Source organism: Artibeus jamaicensis, unplaced genomic scaffold, assembly GCF_021234435.1.
Source record: "Artibeus jamaicensis isolate MK-2021 breed Jamaican fruit bat unplaced genomic scaffold, CSHL_Jam_final contig_548, whole genome shotgun sequence".
Lineage (NCBI taxonomy): Eukaryota > Metazoa > Chordata > Mammalia > Chiroptera > Phyllostomidae > Artibeus > Artibeus jamaicensis.
The window spans coordinates 16886454-16906689 of record NW_026521883.1 but is presented as its reverse complement, the minus strand read 5'-3'; the positions used below and the strand labels follow the sequence as shown (position 1 = coordinate 16906689).

Below are 20236 nucleotides of genomic sequence, written 5' to 3'. Positions count from 1 at the left end.
CACAGAAACAAACACAGGGAGGCTGCCAAAACAAGAAGACAAAGAAACATGGCCCAAATGAAAGAACAGATCAAAACTCCAGAAAAAGAGCTAAACAAAATCTAGAGAACCAATCTATCAGATGCAGAGTTCAAAACAATTGTTATAAGGATGCTCACGGAACTTAGGACCTTAGCAGTATAAAATGACCCTGATAGGAATTGAAAATACATTAATTGAAATAAGGAACAGTTTATAGGGAAACAACAGTAGAATGGATGAAGCTAAGAATCAAATCAATGATTTGGAACATAAGGAAGCAAAAAACAATCAGGACAAGAAGAAAAAGAATCCCAAAAAAGGAGAATAGTATAAACAGTCTCTGGAACAACTTCAAGTATACCAACATTGGCATCACAGGGGTGCCAGAAGGAGAAGAGAGAGAAGAAACTATAAATCTCTTTGAAAAAATAATGACAGAAAACTTCCCTAATTTGGTGAAGAAAACAGACCTACAAGTCCAGGAAGCACATAGAGTCCCAAACAAGATGAACCCAAAGAGGCCCACATCAAGACACAATATAATTAAAATGTCAAAGGTTAGATATAGAGAATCTTAAAAGCAGCAAAAGAAAAGCAGTTAGTTACCTACAAGGAAGCTCTCATAAGACTGTCAGCTGGCCCTGGCTGGTGTGGCTCAGTAGACCGAGTGCTGGCCTGTGAACCAAAGGGTCATCTGTTTGATTCCCATTCATGGCACATGCCTGGGTTGGAGGTCAGGTCCCCAGTTAGGGGCATGCAAGAGGCAACCACACATGGATATTTCTCTCCCTAGCCTTCTCCCTCCTTTTCTCTCTGTCTAGAAATAAACAACAACAACAACAAAGAAGACTGTCAGCTGATTTCTCAAAAGGAAGTTGGCAGGCTAGATGGGATTGGTGAGAAATATTCACAGTGATGAAAACCGAGAGCCTGCCTCCAAGTTTACTCTAATCATTTAGAATCGAAGGACAGATAAAGAGTTTCCCAGATAAGAAAAAGCTAATGGAGTTCATTACCCATAATGAGTATTGTATGAAATGTTAAGGGTCTTCTGCAAGAAGATGATGATCAAAACTATGAACAATAAAATGTCAGTAAATACATACCTATCAACAATTGAATCTAAAAAGCAAAATAAATAGTCAGAAGAGAAACAGAATCACAGATACAGACAACATTTTGATAGTTGCCAGATAAGAGGTGGATTAGGAATGGGCAAAAATGGTGAAAGATTTAAGATGTACAAGCAGGTAGTTACAGAATAGCCATACAGATATAAAATACAGCATAAGGAATAGAGTAGCCAAAGAATATATATGCATGACCCATGGACATGGACAATGGTGTGCGGATTCTCTGAGAGAGTGGAGTGACTGGGTCTTGAGAAAAGAAGAGGGGCAAAAGGGGAAAATTGGAATAACTGTAACCAATAAAGTATAATTAAAAAAAGAGAATCATTTAGAGTGTGTACAGCTGAGGAGCAGGATAGGAAGGAGGCCGGTAGACTGGGTGAAATGCAAGGGGAACTTGTATTTCATATGTACTGTGTGCATTTTTTCAGAAGATATATTTTTATAAAAATTTTAAATGCATGTCACTGTTAACAAGAGGATAAATACCAAATGAAGATAATACATCCACCCTTGGCTTTGAACCAATTACCTCCATTTTTTTAGGAGACATTTTAATCATCTCTTCTGTGGCATTTGCAAATCTATTTAAGCCTTTTCTATTCTTAAAGAACAAGAAAGACCAAAGCCTATCCTTAAAGTTTCTATTCTATTTCCTCTGGGAGTATTTTTGTGTACCCTTTTATTTTGCCAGACCTTCAAATGCTAGTAGGTCAGAGTTTTATCCTCAAGCCATTACTCTCCTGGTCTATATACTTTTCTTGGGTATCTCCCCTCCTCTTCTAAACTCAACTACTATAGTGTGCTCTTCCTCCATGGAGTACACCCACATCTTTCTTCCCTCTCAGGCCTGCATATCCTAAACTCTAAGGGTTCCCATGTGACCTGAAACTAGAGGACCAATGTGCAGTGGCAGCTCGTCCTGGGCAACCCTCATGAACCTGTCTCCAAGGCACCCCTTTCTCTGACTTTTCAGTGAGCTAACAGCAGCCCCACATAGGCTCATTTCTCTCCTGTAACATTTCTAGAGAGCCAACACAGCCCTGCCTAAGCTCTCACCTGTTGCTTCTTCCATATCAAGCCCTTCCTTGTTTCACTGTCCCCAGCTTTCATAAATGTATTCTCAAAGTAAACAGAAAAAATTCAACTACTGTATAAATGCCAATAACCTCCAAATCTGTATCTACAGGGCTGGCCTCTGTCGAGTTTCAAACTTGCTGGACACTGACAACCAGAATGACCTAGAGACAGTTCAAATTCAACATACTCAAAACTGAACTTACCTGCATCCCCCCGTCTGCCTCCTCTTTTGGTATTCTCTAATTCATTTGGTGGCATCCAGCCATCAATCATTCAAACTGGAAACATGGAAGTCACCTATAGGTGCCCCTTTCTCCCTCTCCAAAAATCATTCAAGAAATTCCACCTATTTTTACATCCTAAATATTTCTCAAATTGCCCTTTTCACACCTACAATAATGCCACAGTTGAAGGCCTTTGCTTAGTTTCTGCAACACATTTTCCCCCATCTTACAAAATAAAATACATGAATCTTAATCAACTACATGATGCCCTTGCTTATTTATCCAGGTACATTTATTACTCCTAGCCTCAAATTTTGTTTTAGCAAAAAATAAGTGACCCATAGTTGCTGACGTACATATCATACCATTTGTTGTCTTTGAGATTTTGCTCATATTGTCTCCTCTGCCTGAAATGAATGCCTTTCTCTCCCTTCCTCTTCAAACTCACTTTTCATTAAACGGAGCTCAGGTACTAAGTTCTCTAGGAAGTTTTCCTGATCCTACCTTCCTTCCATTAAGGTTAGGTGTCCCTTGTCCCTCCTCTGTACTCTCATATTACTTTGTTCTTTTCTAGAAATTGTACTTCCCATACAGCGTTGTAAGTATTTGTATATATCTCTCTCCTCCACTGATCTCTGCAGCTCAGAGTCTAGCTCACAGTCTGGCAAACAGCAAGCCATCAATAGATGTTTATTTAATGGTTCAATACATAAGAAAGGAGGGAGGGAGGCAAGGAGGCAAAGAGGGAAAGGGAAAAATAGGAGGAGGGTTCGTGATGGGTTTTACTGATGAGAGTAAAAGGAATAAACTTACCAGCCCCAGGCTTCTAACACTTAGAAAAATTGCCAGCTCCAGCTCAATGCCACAAATCAGTCTCTGATATTTATAACAGACAGGAGGAAAGACCAAGAAAGAACACATATGGTATACAGACAGCTAGTGCCCTTTCCCCCACCAAAGATGTCTACATCCTAACCACCAGAACCTGTGAGTATGTTCACTAACAAGGGTAGAAAGGACTTTGCAGATGTAACTAAGAATCTTGAGACAGGAGATCATCCTAAACTGTGCAAATGGGACTAATATAACTACAAGAGTCCTTGAGAAAGAAAGAGGGAGGCAGGGGGATCAGAGTCAGAGAAGGAGATATGACTACGGAAGCAGAGCTCAGGGTGATAAAATTGCTGGCTGGGGGCCATAAACCAAGGAGTGTGGGCAACCCCCAAGCTGGAAAATGCAAGGGAGCAGATTCTCCCCTTGAGCCTCTTCAAATATCACAACTGATACCTTGATTTTAGCCTAGTGAAATCCAACTTGAACTTCTGATTTTCCAAACTGTTAATATAATCAATTTGTATTGTTTTCAGCCACTAAATTTGAGGTAGTTTGTTATGGCGGCAATAGAAAATACAAAGTATATATGATTTAAAATAAATAATATCTATAATTGCCTCAAAATATGAATTTGAATTGAGTTGCCACTCAGAATGTGCCAGAACTCACTGTTTTTGATAAGTGTATATACTGACGTGTAGAAGAACCACATATATATAATAAATGGAAAAAGGACTCCCTGGATATAAAATGACAATTTATGAGATAATTTGGAAATCTTTTAACATATGGATATGAATAATCAAAGCTCTAGTTTTTAAGAAACATTTTTATGGGAGGTATTAGGTAGGGATTCCATAAAATGTGATTTAAAAAGGGATTTTTAACAAATCCTCATCCAAGGACATGTTTACTGATTTTAGAGAGGGAGGGGGAGGAGGGATAGAGAGACAGAGAGAGAGAGAGAGAGAGAAACATCGAAACATCGATGTGAGACAGAGAAATATCAATTGGTAGTTTTCCATATGCGCCCCAACCAAGGATCACACAGGCAACCTAGGTATGTGTCCTGACTGAGGATGGAACTTGCGACCTTCTGGTGTACAGGATGACTCTCTAACCAACTGAGCTACTAGGCCAGGACCAAAAAAGGGTTTTTAATAAGCCATCCAAAAGATGTGATTTTTTTCATTTCTATGACATTTAAATATAAAAACAAATAAAAATAACAGCCTTGTTATACGATCTGACTTTTTAATATAGAGGCTCTGCCTACCTAATCTGTTTATTTGCATTATCTCTCTCCAACAACTACACACACACACAAACATGTTAAGATATTCTGGAAAATGTGAGATATCTGGAAAATGTAATAAAAACTAATTATAAATCTCACGGCCAGAATTCAAACAACTTACTTTCCTTTATCCTTCAACCATTCTGGGTTCTTTTCTTCTTCTTTTAAATCCCTAAGTTCAGGAATATCAGTATTCATTGCTCTTCGGGCCTCTGCTTGTTTGTGCAGCCACTGAAATGAGAATGAAGTCTAATAAATGACACAAAGGTCTTTTTGTTATTAACACTTACTTTTAGATTTCCCATCTTCCTACATAAGACAGAAATACTATTTTTTATGTAGTGAATGTTTGCATCCCCCAAAATTCATGTTAAAGTCATATTATCACATAACCAATGTGATGATATCCAGAGGTGGGGCCACTGGGAGTTAATGAGGTTCAGATGACGTAATGAGGGTAGGGCCCGTATGACAGAACCAGTGTCCTTATAAAAAAGGAAGAGACCAGTGTGCTTGTTCTTCCCTCCACCCACCCCTACCCCAGCACCCTGATCTTGGACTTCCCAGACTACAGAACTATGAAATATTCAATAAATGTCTGTTGTTTAAGCCATCAGGTCTATGGTATTTTGTTATAGTAGCCCAAGCAGACTAAAATAGTACTTAAAGAAGGTGATTTTAAACTTCCAGTTTTTACATGTTTAAAAATTTTTTTTATTTTAATAACTGTTTAAGAGTAAAAACTTCTAGTGCAAATCTCATTCAAATTTGGGAGTTCATATGAGTATTATTTTACTTTTCTAGTTTATCTTTTATTTTTCTATATTAAAATTTATCATTATAATATTTTGTAATAATATAGAATAATGAAATATAAAAGTAATATATTGTTTAATAAAAAGAAAAATGTTAATATTTATAAACTGTCATTATGTCTTAAGTATCTTCAATTATATCCATAACTTTTCAATTGAAAAAGGTATCAGTTCACACCTTACAGTAAAGAAATGCAATTGTTAGTGCTTATATAAGATACAATATTTAAAATACTAAAGCTCAGGAATTTATAAATGAATGGAAGATATTAATTCCAAAGCATCAAACATGAGAATATCTGATATTAATAACTCATTGTAATAATATGTTAATAATAAATTTCCAAATCTGTCCTAACCACAACACATACTGATCCAAACTTTACAAATCTATTATAGAAAATGATTCATTTCACAAAATAAATAACACATGCCACAGTTCATCTCTTGGAAAAGGCAAGACTACTGCACAGTAAATCAGTATTCTGTCATCAGTATTCTGGAGCCAAATAAAACAATCCTGCAAAATATATTTTTCTCATAAGGAAAAAATAAAAAATAAAGTATTTTCATTATGGTCATTGTAACTAACAGCAAGTACACCTACCTCCTCTTCTTCTGCTACTTGTGATTCCCGGAGAGCGGTTGGGAATGCTCGAGGGGTAAAGTTGATTTTAATACTGCCCACAGAGCGAGGAGCAGGAATACTGTCTTCCTTTAACTTCTCAGAAAATATATTTTCTGAGTTTCTCCCTTCAAAAACAATATTAATAAGTTATTTATTTCTCATTTTGTACTTAGAGTGACTTTTAAATAAGTTATACACCAAAGCTACTTCTACAATTCTATACCAATAAACCAAGATACTTTTCTACAAGAAGGAATACAAAATCCATCATTGAAAGTATGGCAGGCCCTGGCCAGGGAGCTCAGTGGGTTAAAGCATAGTCCAAATACACCAAGGTTGTGGGTTCCGACTCTGATAACGGCACATACAAGGATCAACCAATGAATGCATAAATAAGGGGAATGATAAATTGATGTTTCTCTCTCTAAAGTCAATATAAACATTTTTAAAAATGTAAGTGAATCTCAATATGAAGATAAACATAAAATTATTAACAAAATATTGGTAAAGTGAATTAAGCTGTGTAAAAATCAGCATCATCAAGATCTTGAAGATACTTCTTACTCATAAAAGTGTGTTTTGGATCCAATAGTATTTGAAAATAAAATTTGTTTAGCAGTATTTGAAATATGGAAGGAAATGTTTTCATATACTCTAACTGATAGCAATATTTTGTTGAATAGCATTATTCAAGAATGAGGTACTGTGGTAATTAACTTGTGTGTCAATATTAAACCACAATAATATATACATTTAATAGTGGTCACTGCTTAATAGTCACTCTAAATGATTTTTCCATATGCTAGACCTAATTGTTAAAGTAGTAATGACATATAGCCAAGTGGAAAGAGCATAGATTTCAGATGCAGACAGATTTGGGTTCAAACACCACAGGCTTACTTATTGGGAATTTGTTTATCCTTTATGAACATCTATTGCCTCTAAAATAAGAATAACAGCATTTATCACAAAGTGCTACTGTGAAAACTGAGTGAAACAACCGGTAAAGTCACCCGACATAAAGTGATCACCAATAAATGTTAACTATTACTATTATAAAACTGATTTTACTACAAAATGTTTCATTTGCTACATTTACAGAAAACAAAGCTTCACATTCTAAGATGAGATAAAATCAAACTCTTAGCTTTCAATAAATATGTTCTTTTTGCCCTGGCTGGTGTGGACCTCAGTGGACTGAGCCTGCAAACTGAAAGGTTGCTTGTTCGATTCTCAGGGCACGTGCCTGGGCTCGCCAGGTCCTCCGTCGGGGGTGTTCGGGAGACAACAGATCAATGTCTCTCTTGCACACTGGTGTTTCTCTCCCTGTCTTTCTCCTTCTCCCCCTCTAAAAATAAAGAACTAAAATCTTTAAAAAAAAAGAAGCATGTTGTTTTAACTATTTTTAACATACCAGGATCAAAGGCCAGAAGAACTCTTGTTTGCTTAATAGTACTCACTTTACCGAGTCAGGTGAAGAAAATGTCCTCTAATAAAATTCCTAGTTTCTCATCTCTAAAGAAATGAAAGAATGTCCCTCACACTTATAGTCCATCTCAAGTCTTTTTAGACATTAGTTAAAACACATATTTAACAACACCTGCATAAATTTCAAAAGGAAGCACACAAGCAAAAACAACACTGAATCTTTGCTCATTTTATCATTAAACTTCGCTACTTCCTAGTCTTTTACTTTAGTCTTTGTGTTGCAATGTTTATTCTCAATAACAAGGACCGAAAGCCATAACAAGGACCAAACATCAGAAATATGTAAAAACAACAACCACAAAAGCAACCTGTATACTTTATCAGCAGGACTCACTTTCCCAGAAAACATTAATCATTGTACCTTTTGTGGGAGTATTTCTGGCTGTTGAATTTCCAGTGAGACTTTTATGTTTTAATTTTTTCCTCTGTTCTTCAATTTGCTTTTCTTGTTGATGTAACTTCTCTTCTCTCTGAATTCTTTTATGTTCTTCAGCTTTTCTTTGATGTGTTTTCCATGCTTCCAATTCTTTAGTTGCTTTTATCCGTTCATTTTCTTTCATACGTTCTATTTTTTTCCTCTCCTCTTCTTCAATCTGTGAACAGTTACAATTACTAAAACTTTTAAAACATATAAAAAGCAACATTTTAAAAATAATAAATTACAATAAATTATTCTTACCTCACAAGTCTTGTAATTGTATCTGCAGCAGTAATTAGCAATGAACAAAGAATTAAAATGGGAATGGTAAATAATTTAGCAAAATGCCCAATGATTTGGTTGTCATGAAACACAGGTTTTAGTTCAGATTTACCATTAACTATTGATATAATCTTAGGCAATTACTTTCTCTAGGCTTAGTTTACTCAGAAGTAATATGTGGGTAGGCATTCAATTAGATAATATCAAATTAGATGGTAAAAAAAAAAATCAATTTTTCACCCTGGCTGGTGTAGCTCAGCGGATTGAGCACGGGCCTGCGAACCATGCGATCGCGGTTCGATTCCCAGTCAGGGCACATGCCTGGGTTGCAGGCCAGTTCCCAGTGGGGGACACATGAGAGGCAACCACACACTGATGTTTCTCTCTCTCTCTTTCTCCTTTCCTTCCCCTCTCTCTGAAAATAAATAAATAAAATATTTTTAAAAAATCTATTTTTCTATTATAAAAGTCAAGTCGCTTTTCCCCAAACCTAAACATACACACACGAACATTTGCCTTTTTACTTTTACCAGTCTTACCTTGTGTTAGGATTGCAGTTGTGCCAACCTTTGCCTGAGGAATGAGGGAATATTTAGAATAAAAATAGAAAGGATGAACTAAGGAGTTTGTCTCTGGTGGGTGAATGTGTTTGAACTTTGAATTCCATTGCCAGCTAGCTAGCTTGCCATAGTTGTTATTTGGAACTTCCATGTGAAAAGCTAAATGTCAAATAAGTTAAAAGCAGTATATTGCACAAGAATGTGTTAACTTTCTCCCTTTCATACACTTCCCTCATATGGTCAAGAAAGATAAAACTCTGTGAAATAAAATAACTGGTTGGTATATATGACTGACTCCATGTATCTGAGTTTCCTATGGTAACACAAATATTCTCACCTCTCTCCTCTAGAAAACAAAAATTCTCACACCTATAGAGAAGCAGTGTCTAATAGACCCTTTTTTTATGATGCTAATGTTCTGTGCTATCCAATCCAGTAGCTACTACCACATGTGGATAATTAAGCACCTAAAATGTGGCTCTTTCTTAACCACAGGGCTATATCGAGGTTTTTTCAGAAGTCTAATATCTGTTCAATTATTTCAGATTTTTAAGAAATGTAAAGCCCTGGCTGGTGTAGCTCAGTGGATTGAGCACAGGCCTGCAAACCAGAGGATCACGGTTCAATTCCCAGTCAGGGCACATGCCTGGGTTGCAGGCTAATTCCCAGCAAGCCAGTTCCCAGCAGGGGATGCACTAGAGGCAACCATACATTGATGTTTCTCTCCCTCTCTCCTTCTCCTCTAAAGATAAATAAATAAATAAATATTAAAAAAAAAAGAAATGTAGCTAGAGTGACTGAGATGCTGATTTTTAATTTTGGTTCATTAATTTAAATGTAAATTAATATACATTTAAATAATATATCTGGCACAGTAATAGAATGACATGCCAGGACCAAGTTTCCTAGAGGCTGAATTATTTTAGGATACAGAATTAACATTATCCATATGAAAACTATACCGAAGAAGTACCCTGTAACATCTGCATGATTTAATAGCCTCTTCTGGAAGACTGGTTATCTTTCTATCGAACTGTGTAATACTGACTTTAAAATAAATTTCACAGATTACTGAACAGGAGTTTCCTGTAGTCCCAGAACTGTACCTAAGGCCTAAAGTAAGCCTGAAAGACGCTAATTACTGTGAGTCCTAAGTTCAGACAGCTGCCAGGAGGCTAGGACAGGAGGACTCTACATGTGGCAATGAGCCAGCTTTTAATGCCTGACAACAGGGAATGACGAACAGTCAGTGCTAGCCAGAGGCGGCCACAGCCTAAAAAGAGAAGACAACTTCACCCAGTTTAATAATATGTTTGCCATTTTTTCTTTCCTCCCTCTTTTCCCCAACACATGAAAGAAGGGAAAAGTATGTCAAAAGTCAGAACACCCTTACCCCTCATTAGCCCTGCAAGTGGAATACATTTTGAAAAGTTTTTAAAACTGTTAAGACCGTCTTAATTACCAAAAATGGCACTACTCTTATAATCAAAAGTAATAGGGAAGTTCTATTATCATAACCAAGATTTAGTTAAGGGAAATATATGTATATTATGTATATTATATATATAATTATATGTGTAATTTAATTTGTAATAAGCTATCTTTGAGACAAAAAAATAGTCTAACTCTTTAGGGAGTAATGTGGAAAAGAAGGGACCAAGAAAGGCCTCACAGAACATGTGACAGAAGGAGCTAGGAAGAAGAGAAAACTTTGAAGAAGGTTAATACCACAAAGTTTATGATAAAAGGAGAAGAGAAACTATATACATCAAAGAGAAACAAAGATAGACAAATATTAAACAATTCTTGAAGTTCTTTTATTTTTTAATTAAAGATTTTATTTATTTATTTTAGAGGAAAAGAGAGGGAAAGAAACATCAATGTGTGGTTGCCTCTCAAGCGCCCCCTACTGGGGACCAAGCCCACAACCCAGGTGTGTGCCCTGACTGGGAATCATACCAGCAACCCTTTGGTTTGCAGGCCAACAACACTCAACACACTGACCACAGTAGCCAGGGCTGAAGTTCTCTTTAAAACAAAAAGTAATATGGGGCACTTACCGCATAAAGAAGGAATACTTAGTAACAGAAAAATTCAGAAGGCTAGAAAAGCAATCATCACACATGAAGAAACTGAATTTTAAGTGCTTTGTACTGCTCAAAAAAGGATGCTATGAAGTATGGGATATTGCTTTACTGCAGACAGCAAATTTAACTAATAGGAGAGTAATGAGCAGCTCCTAAACCCAATTCCTGAAGAAGGGGAAGTCTATATTCCTTTGAATTTGGAATGAATGGTTTATCAAGGCATTGTTCTTTCTAAAATAATTTTACTTATGAATTACATGCAGAAATCATAATAAAATATTAGCACAATGAAATGAAGAAAATATTCAAATTATAATACATCTTGGTCAAATAGGGTGTTTCTTACTCATGGTATTAGGAAATTAAAAGAGAAAAACAACATGACCTCAACACATGACAAAACATCATTTGATACTAGGAATAACAAAAAATTTTAGCTTGATAGAAGGACCCATACATGTCCAATTTCATGGCAAAGCATTAGAAATACTTCTAGCAAAATCACTAAGGCCAATATGCCTACTATTTTACTATTTTCCTAGAGGTAACCTATATAATTGAATGTTTAAAATATGAAATATAAATAAGGTTTACAAGGAGACAGAGCTGTCGTTATTCGTAAACAATATTACAGACTACCTAAAAGAACCAAAATAACAAACTGACAAACTATTACAACCCAAAAGTAACTTCAACAAGGCACTCATTTATAAGATCAACTTAATACAAAATCATAAAAACAAACTAACTTGCGTACAAACTAGAAATAAATGATTTGAAAAATACAGTGGAAAAAAGTATTCGTTAGTAAATGCCAGAAAAAACTTTAAAAGGCTAAGAATAAACTTAACAAAATATGAGCAAGTCCTACATATGTCAGATAATTTTGCTGGAGATATATAAAGTAAGTCTGAAGAAATGGAGATAAATGCCATGGTGTTGGAGGGAGATTAAAATATTATAAATATGTTGATGTTCTATAAATGAATTTCTAAAGTCAATGTAAATATAATCAAAATACCAAGAGAACTTCTTAGAGAGCTTGATAAACAGATGTGAAATTCATCCACAAAAGAAAATATGCAAGTTTTATGGAGAGATTTGTTTCTTCTTTTTATGAAGAAGTTGGCAATTCCCATCCACAGATACCAAGTATGAAACTGGACAAATCTATCAAAAACAACAATTTCAAGGCACCGAAAATTAACCAAAGACAGCCTGCAAATTGAGAAGTGTTTGTTTTAGAAAAACTGCCAAAGTTACAGGTAAGAACAGTGGTAGGCTGTGCTCTCCAGCCTGACGTTGCTCTCAACCACCCACCTCCAGCAAGAATAACAAGACTGGCAATTTTAACAACAGCAGCTCACAACGACAACAACAAAAACCCTGAAGCTTTGCTGGCAGAAAGGGAGGACTCATTTCAGGGTGGGGCAGGAAAATCCTGTGGGTTTGAGGGATAAAAGTGGGCGAATGGGTTGGGAATAAAGGGAAAATTTGCAGTTGAGGTCTGCGGTTGAGGTCCTGGTTAGGGTAAGTGACTGAGACTAGTCAGAAAATTAACATAAAGATCATATAAATGAGAGCAATAGAAAGTCTGTGGTAAGCTCACCATACAATCGTGGCTAAACAGAAAGCTATGTCTTTGTGGGGGAGACCCAGGAAGGCTGGCCTAAAATGAAGCCAAGGGAGACAGGAGAACTGGCTCCAACTTTGAAGGTATTCTCAAACCAACACACACACGATCGACAAGCAAATGATGGGAGGCCTCTACTACCTCTGCCCAAAGCATACTAACCGTTAAGCTGTACAGGCAAAGGAAAGACCCCTAAGGAAGCCAGTCTAAGAAAATACAAATTAAGAAATTTAGCAGAGGCAGAGGTCAAAATTGTCCGCACAATTCCAAATCATGCCTGAGCCAATCAGAGTTCTTGTGACTGGAGCAGCTGGTCAAATTGCATATTCACTGTTGTACAGTATTGGAAATGGATCTGTCTTTGGTAAAGACCAGCCTATCATTCTTGTGCTGTTGGATATCACTCCCATGATGGGTGTCCTGGATGGTGTCCTAATGGAACTGCAAGACTGCGCCCTTCCCCTCCTAAAAGATGTCATCGCAACAGATAAAGAAGAAGTTGCCTTCAAAGACCTGGATGTAGCTGTTCTTGTGGGCTCCATGCCAAGAAGAGATGGCATGGAGAGGAAGAATTTACTCAAAGTAAATGTGAATATCTTCAAAACCCAGGGTGCAGCCTTGGAGAAATATGCCAAGAAGTCAGTTAAGGTGATCGTGGTGGGAAACCCAGCCAACACCAACTGTCTGACTGCCTCTAAGTCGGCACCATCCATCCCCAAGGAGAACTTCAGTTGCTTGATGCGTTTGGATCATAACCGAGCTAAAGCTCAGATTGCTATTAAACTTGGTGTGACTTCTGATGATGTAAAGAATGTCATTATCTGAAGAAACCATTCCTCAACTCAGTATCCAGATGTCAACCATGCCAAGGTGAAACTGCAAGGAAAAGAAATTGGTATTTATGAAGCTCTGAAAGATGACGGCTGGTTCAAGGGAGAATTCATCACAATGGTGCAGCAGTATGGTGCGGCTGTCATCAAGGCTCGAAAACTGTCCAGTGCAATGTCTGCTGTGAAAGCCATCTGTGACCACATCAGAGACATCTGGTTTGGGACCCCAGAGGGAGAGTTTGTGTCCATGGGTATCTCTGATGGCAACTCCTATGGTGTTCCGATGACCTACTCTACTCATTCCTTGTTACAATCAAGAATAAGACATGGAAGACTGTTGAAGGTCTCCCTATTAACGATTTCTCATGTGAGAAGATGGATATCACTGCAAAGGAACTAACAGAAGAAAATCAACTGCTTTAGAATTTCTTTCCTCTGCATGACTAGGTAATCATTGTGAAGTTATTAAATACCCCAAAGCTAAAGAATCTAAATGTCGTCTTTGATTCTAGTATCAGATAATGCTATACTTAAATCACTTGCGAAACAAAGCACATTTTAAAGATTGTATGCTTCTCGGTACAAATTTGTAAAAGTTTATCATCATGCTATTAGTGTTGCATTCTAAATAAAATATATATTCAAATTAAAAAAAAAAGAAATGTAGCAGAGACATCAGCAACTATATATCCAAAGGAGACTAAACTGATTTCATAGTTAAAATCAAGGGAAGCTGCTATAAAATAAATAATCCTGAATAAACAAAAAACAAATTAAAAAAAAGAGGAGGCCAGAATTAATTAAAATGTCTAGTTTTCAACCAAAAATATTAAAAATAATAATAGTTAAAACTTCTCAAATTTGATGAAAATATTAATCTGTAGCTATAATGAGTTCGATAAATCCAAAGTAAAATAAATACAAAGATCCAACATAAACTACAAAATTAGTAAAAAAGCTAAGAACAGCAGAAAATCTTAAAAGCAGCAAGAGAAAAAAGACCCATCATGTACAGGGAAACAACAATATAATTAAAGGCTGTTTTCTCATTAGAAACAGTGGAGGACAGAAGATAATGAGATGACACGTTCAAAGCCCTGACAGATAAAAACTATAAACCACAAAACCATTCTTTGACTATGAAGATGACTCTTCCCACCATCTTTCCGTGCTGCCATAATGGTGCACATGACTGTTCAGGCTGATGCTCTCAAGTGTGTCAACAATGCTGAAGAGAGAGGCAAACACCAGGTTCGTATCAGGCCATGCTCCAAAGCCATCGTCCAGTTTCCATATTAATATCCATAAATTAGTTGCATTTTTATACACCAATAACAAACTGACAGAAATAGAAATTAAGAAAATGATCCCAGCCCTGGCTGGTGTGGCTCAGGGGACTGAACAGATTGCAAACCAAAGGGTCACTGGTTCGATTCCCCATCAGGGCACATGCGTGGGTTGTGGGCCAGGCTCTCAGTTGGGGGCATGTAAGAAGCAACCAATCACTGCATGTCTCACACATAGATGCTTCTCTCCCTCTCTTTTTCCCTTCCTTCCCATCTCTCCAGAAACAATAAATAAAATCTTTAAAAAAAAAGAGAGAGAGAGAAAATAAGAAGTTTTGGTAAGGATACGGAGAAACTGAAACTTGTTCACTGCTAGCTGGAACATAAAAAGGTGAAGATGCTATGAAGAACCGTGTGGCAGGTCCTCAAAAGATTAAAAGGAGGCCCTGGGTGGGTAGGTCAGTTGTTTAGGGCATTGTCCTGATATGCCAAGCTTTGCAAGGGATCCAACGATCCCTGGTCAGGGCACATACAAGAATCGACCAATGAATACATAAATAAGTGGAACAACAAATCAATGTCTGTCTGTGTGTCTCTAAAAAGAATCAATAAAGAAAAACAATTTAATTAAAATAGAGTTATTGTCCTGGTTGGGTGGCTTAGCCGGTTGGAGCATCATCCCGAACACCAAAAAGATGGCGGGTTCGGTCATGGCGCATATGAGAGGCAACCAATGGATGCTCCTCTTTCACATTGATGCTTCCCTTCTCTCTTCCTCTCTCTCTCTCCCCCCCCATTTCTCTAAAAATCAATACAAACATATCCTCAGGTGAGGTTTAAAAAAATCACTATTACCATATAATCCAGCAATTCTACTCCTGGGTAAAGACATACTCAAAAGAATTGAAAGCAAGATCTGGAAAAGATATTTGTATATCCATGTCCATAGCAGCATTATTCAAAATAATAGCCAAAAGGTGGAAGTAACCCAAATGTCCATCAACTCTAGCTAGACTAAGGAAAAAACAGAGAAGAATAAAATAAAAATCAGAAATGAGAGGGGACATTACAACTGATAACACGGGAATGTTAAAGATCATAAGAAACTACCATGACCAAATTGTACACTAACAAATCAAACAACCTCAAAGAAATGGATAAATTTCTAGAAACATACAAACTTCCAAGATCGAATCATGGAGAAATAGAAGATCTAAGCAGACCAATGACAAGTAAGGAGCTTAAATTAGTTATCAAAAACCTTCTAAGAAATAAAAGACCAGGACCAGGCTTCACTGGTAAATTCTACCAAACATTTAAATAAGAATACTAACAGTTTTTCAGTATGGAATTTCCTCAAAAAAAATAAAAATGGAACTGCCTTTTGACCCAGCAATTCCACTGCTAGGATTATAGCCTAAGAACCCTGAAACACCAATTCAAAAGAACCTATGCACCCCAATGTTCATAGCAGCACAGTTTACAATAGCCAAGTGCTGGAAGCAACCTAAGTGCCCATCAGTAAATGAATGGATCAAAAAACTATGGTACATTTACACAATGGAATTCTATGCAGCAGAAAGAAGGAGCTCCTACTCTTTGCAACAGTATGGATGAAACTAGAAAGCATTATGCTAAACAAAATAAGCCAGGCGGTGAATGACAAATACCATATGATCTCACCTTTAACAGGAACCTAATCAACAAAACAAATAAGCAAGTAAAATATAACCAAAGACACTGAAATTGAGAACAGGCTGAGGTGAGGGAATTTCAGGGGAAAAGGGTGAAGGGTTTGCAGGAACAATTATAAAGGACATGTGGACAATAACAAGAGGGGGAGCAGTATGGAAACGGGAGGGAGGTGGGGAGAGCTGGAGTGTTGGACTGGGGTGGGGGGAAAAGGCAGAAAACTGTACTTGAACAACAATAAATAAAATTAATAAAATAAGATTAAAAACATGAATACTCACAGTTTTTAAACTCTTCCAAAAAATTGAAAAGCAGGGAATACCTGCAAACTCATTTTACAAGGCCAGCAGTACCCTGTTTTATTAGTTAGTTCGGTAAATATCTGTGGTCTTAAATTTAATATTTTGCTCTTATTTTTTAAAATTCAGGAAAATTGCCCTGGCTGGTATGGCTCAGTAGATTGAGCACATGCCTGTGAATCGAAAGGTCACCAGTTCAATTCCCAGTCAGAGCATGTGCCTCCGTCACAGGCCAGGTCCCCAATTGGGAGTGTGCTAGAGGCAACCAATCAACGTATCTTTTGCGCAGTGAGGTTTCTCTCCCTCTCTTCCTCCCTCCCTTCCCCTCTCTCTAAAAATGTAAATAAAGCCTTTTAAAAAAATAAAATTCAGGAAAACAATAAAAATCAAAAGGCTGACAGAATGATAATACAACCAAGAAAAACTGGAACTCATTAAGCATACTGTAAGCAGAAATCTTTGGTCAGCTGACCACATGGTTAAGTAAAAAACAAAGTATACAATGATAGGCTATATTTAAAAGTCAAGTAGAGCTGATAAAAGAAGTGGTGAAATCTTTGGAATTATGAACTTCTGATTATAAAAACAATACTAGTGATTGAAATGCAAAAGAAGAGTCATGGGTTCACCGAGCTCTTGACGAGATAATGCTTGTTATGAATTCCTTAATCACTTCACAATGTCAAAATAAGAATGTACAATAAGACATTACTTGCAAAAACAAGTTAGCAGAGGTAAATCTTTAGAGACAGGAAATAGATTAGTGGTTGCCTATGGCTGGGGGATGGGAGGAATGGAGAGTGACTGCTGATGGGCATGGCGGTTTTGGTGGGTGATTAAAATGTTCTAAAATTGATTTTGGTGATGCTTGTACAACTATGAGTGAACTGTAAGCTTTAAATGTGTGAACTGTATGGTATATGAATTATATCTCAAAAAACATTGATTAAAGCTTTAATTTGAAATCCTCAACTGTTAAAAATATATTTATTTGTCAATATTCAGTGTTTTTCATGTTTTAAATAATTGTGTCCATTATTCCAAGATTAAGAAGGAGGTAAAATATACCATAAAACATCATTTCTGACTCCCCTGGAAATAGAAAATTCTCACTGAAACAAGTAAATCTATAATTATCCAACATTTATACCTTCAACTTTCATAAAGATTTCCAGGACCTGACTGGTATGGCTCATTTCATTCCACGAAATGAAAGGCTGCCAGTTCAATTCCCAGTCAGGCCACAGGCCTGGGTTGCAGGTTTGGGTCTCCAGTAAAGGTGCATTCAAGAAACAACTGATTGATGTTTCTCTCCCTCTCTTCCTCCTTCCCTTACCTTCTCTCTAAAAATAAATAAATAAAATCTTCGGAAAAAAAGATTTTCTGCTTTGGCTGGTATAACTCAGTGGATTGAGCGCAGTCTGTGAACCAAAGGGTTGCCGGCTCAATTCCCAGTCAGGGCATATGCCTGGGTTGCGGGCCAGGTCCCCAGTAGAGGGGTGCACGAGAGGCAACCACACACTGATGTTTCTCTCCCTCTCTTTCTCCCCCCTTCCCCTCTCTCTAGAAAATAAATACATAAAATTAAAAATTTTTTTCAGGAACACATGTAATTAGTAGATAGCCTCTGTAACTTAGTAAGTCCTATAACCAAAGTATGAACAAAAAGGTGAGGTTGGAACTAATTATCCTTAGATAATTTATTATCATCTCTTTTATTAGAAGACTTTCCTATCAATGTGCAATTTACCTTCATCATGACATTTAGTGCATATTTTTGATCTTCCCGCCTTGCTGCAGCTTTTGCTTCTATAGCTTCTTTTGCTTTTTCTTGTGCTTGTAAAACAGATTTCTCCCTTATCTTTTGCATCATCTCTTTGTCAACTAAAACGTAAGAATATCACTAAATTAGGATTATGATAAACTTGTTTTATTTAGGAGAAAATTGCTTAATATTATGAACGAGGATGAGATATTTTTGGCCCTACCTTCACATGGAGAAGTGAAAACATTTCTCAGTATTAAACTGGCCAAGAAGCTAACATTAAAATGTAAGCAAGTGACTGTATAGTAATTAATTACTAGAGAATAAGAGGGGGGAAACAAAAGGGAAAATGGGGGATGGGAGAGAGAGAAAGAGAAGAAAACAGAGGGAGGAGACAAGATGAGGGGAAAGACAAAACATATATCCTCCTCTCTGTTGAAAAAGGGTCAGGGATGACTCAGGTCCTAGGCAGGGGTTCTTAAACTTTTTGGTGCATCTGACCCCTTGGCAGAATAAAGCTGTATATACCCCTTCGAAATGTTTTCAAATGCATGAAGTAAAATTCAGATAATTATAAAGAAAATGAATCATATGAAAACACAAATATTTAAAAAATAAATTTGATTTCGGCAAGTGTGGCTCTGAGGATTGAGTGCCACCTGCAAACCAAAGAACCCCTGGTTGGATTCCCAGTCAGGGCACATGCCTGGGTTGTGGGCCAAGTCCCCAGAAGAGGCTGCAGGAGAGGAAATCACACATGGATATTTCTCTCCCTCCCTTCCCCTCACTAAAAATAAATAAATAAAATATTTTTTAAAATACTTACCACCTGACACAGAAAGGGTCTCCCACATGACCTCTTCTTTTTTATGTAAGGTGAAAACAATAGTGTCATTTCCAATCTTGGCTTTGCTACTCTCGTCGTCTATGGGAGCATAGAGAAACACCTCAAATAAAAATGGAGCAAAGTTGACCTATTCAGAAGCGGGGGGGAACGAAAGTTAATTTAGTTACACTAATTAAAAACACAGACGTTAATAAAGTAGTGATAAACGTTAAAATCATTTTCTTAAATGCCCACTATAAATTTATGCCAGGTCGCTAAAGATTAGCAAGATACATGTAGGGAGCCCTGGATAAAAAATAATCTCTGATTTGATAACAGCTGCTTACAGATGCGGTATCACCTTTATGGGATTCGTTTGTTGTTGCTTTCAACAGCACTAAAACTTTAGGAGGTTTCTGTGGAAGGACGCGCCAGTTCACGCACACCTGGGCTCTCTCTCGCAGACGCTTCGGACCACACCCTGGGGGGGCCCGCAGGCCGACTCGCGTTCCTACCTTCAGATAGTTTTCCGTGCAGAACACGTCAGCATCTCTAATGCAGACACCTCGGAGGGGCACAGAGATAAAGACCGCAGTCTTCGTCTGCTGCCAACTGTAATCCCTCACCTGCAGGGGCATCCTGCGAGGCAGACCTAGCAGCTGGGCGGGATAGCACAGCTCCTGCTCGGTTGCTAGGGAAGCTGGGGTTACCACGTTCCAGCCCTTCCGGGTCAGGCGGGGCCCAGGAATCCGGAGTGGGTCGAGCTCGCCCCTGCGACCCCCGGCGGACTCCCTTCCTCTCAGCTTGGGAATCCTGGAGGAGCCTTTAGACCACTTCCTGGGGCATTATTACTTCCCCAAAGTCTGAGCAGATCTCCGAAAACTAGGCCCACATTCGTTTAGGCAAGTAGAGATCTTCCCGCCTGATAATGCAAAAAAGAGTATGGGCTTACTGGGTAGTAAAGCGGTACCCGCAAGAAGCAGGCGAGACGCTCGTGCGCCGTTGCAGCTCAGTCCTTTAGTTTGTTCCGATGAAGGCTGT

The 20236-nt window shown here is 37.6% G+C and overlaps 1 protein-coding gene and 1 pseudogene across 2 annotated transcripts in view; one reads left to right on the top strand and one right to left on the bottom strand.

Moving 5' to 3' along the window:
• Positions 1-19854, bottom strand: part of DNAAF4 (dynein axonemal assembly factor 4) — a 34259-nt gene extending 14405 nt beyond the window's left edge. For both annotated transcript variants that reach the window (XM_037151129.2, XM_037151130.2), the window contains exons 1-6: positions 19711-19854; positions 19196-19343; positions 18355-18488; positions 7879-8110; positions 6009-6154; positions 4708-4817 (exon numbers count right to left, since the gene is read on the bottom strand). In XM_037151129.2, coding sequence (XP_037007024.1) covers positions 4708-4817; positions 6009-6154; positions 7879-8110; positions 18355-18488; positions 19196-19343; positions 19711-19833 — 893 coding nt within the window. In that variant the 5' untranslated portion in view covers positions 19834-19854. The remainder of the gene's footprint in view (positions 1-4707; positions 4818-6008; positions 6155-7878; positions 8111-18354; positions 18489-19195; positions 19344-19710) is intronic.
• On the top strand, positions 12759-13770 carry LOC119053502 (malate dehydrogenase, cytoplasmic-like; annotated as a pseudogene).
• Positions 19855-20236: the final 382 nt, after the last annotated feature.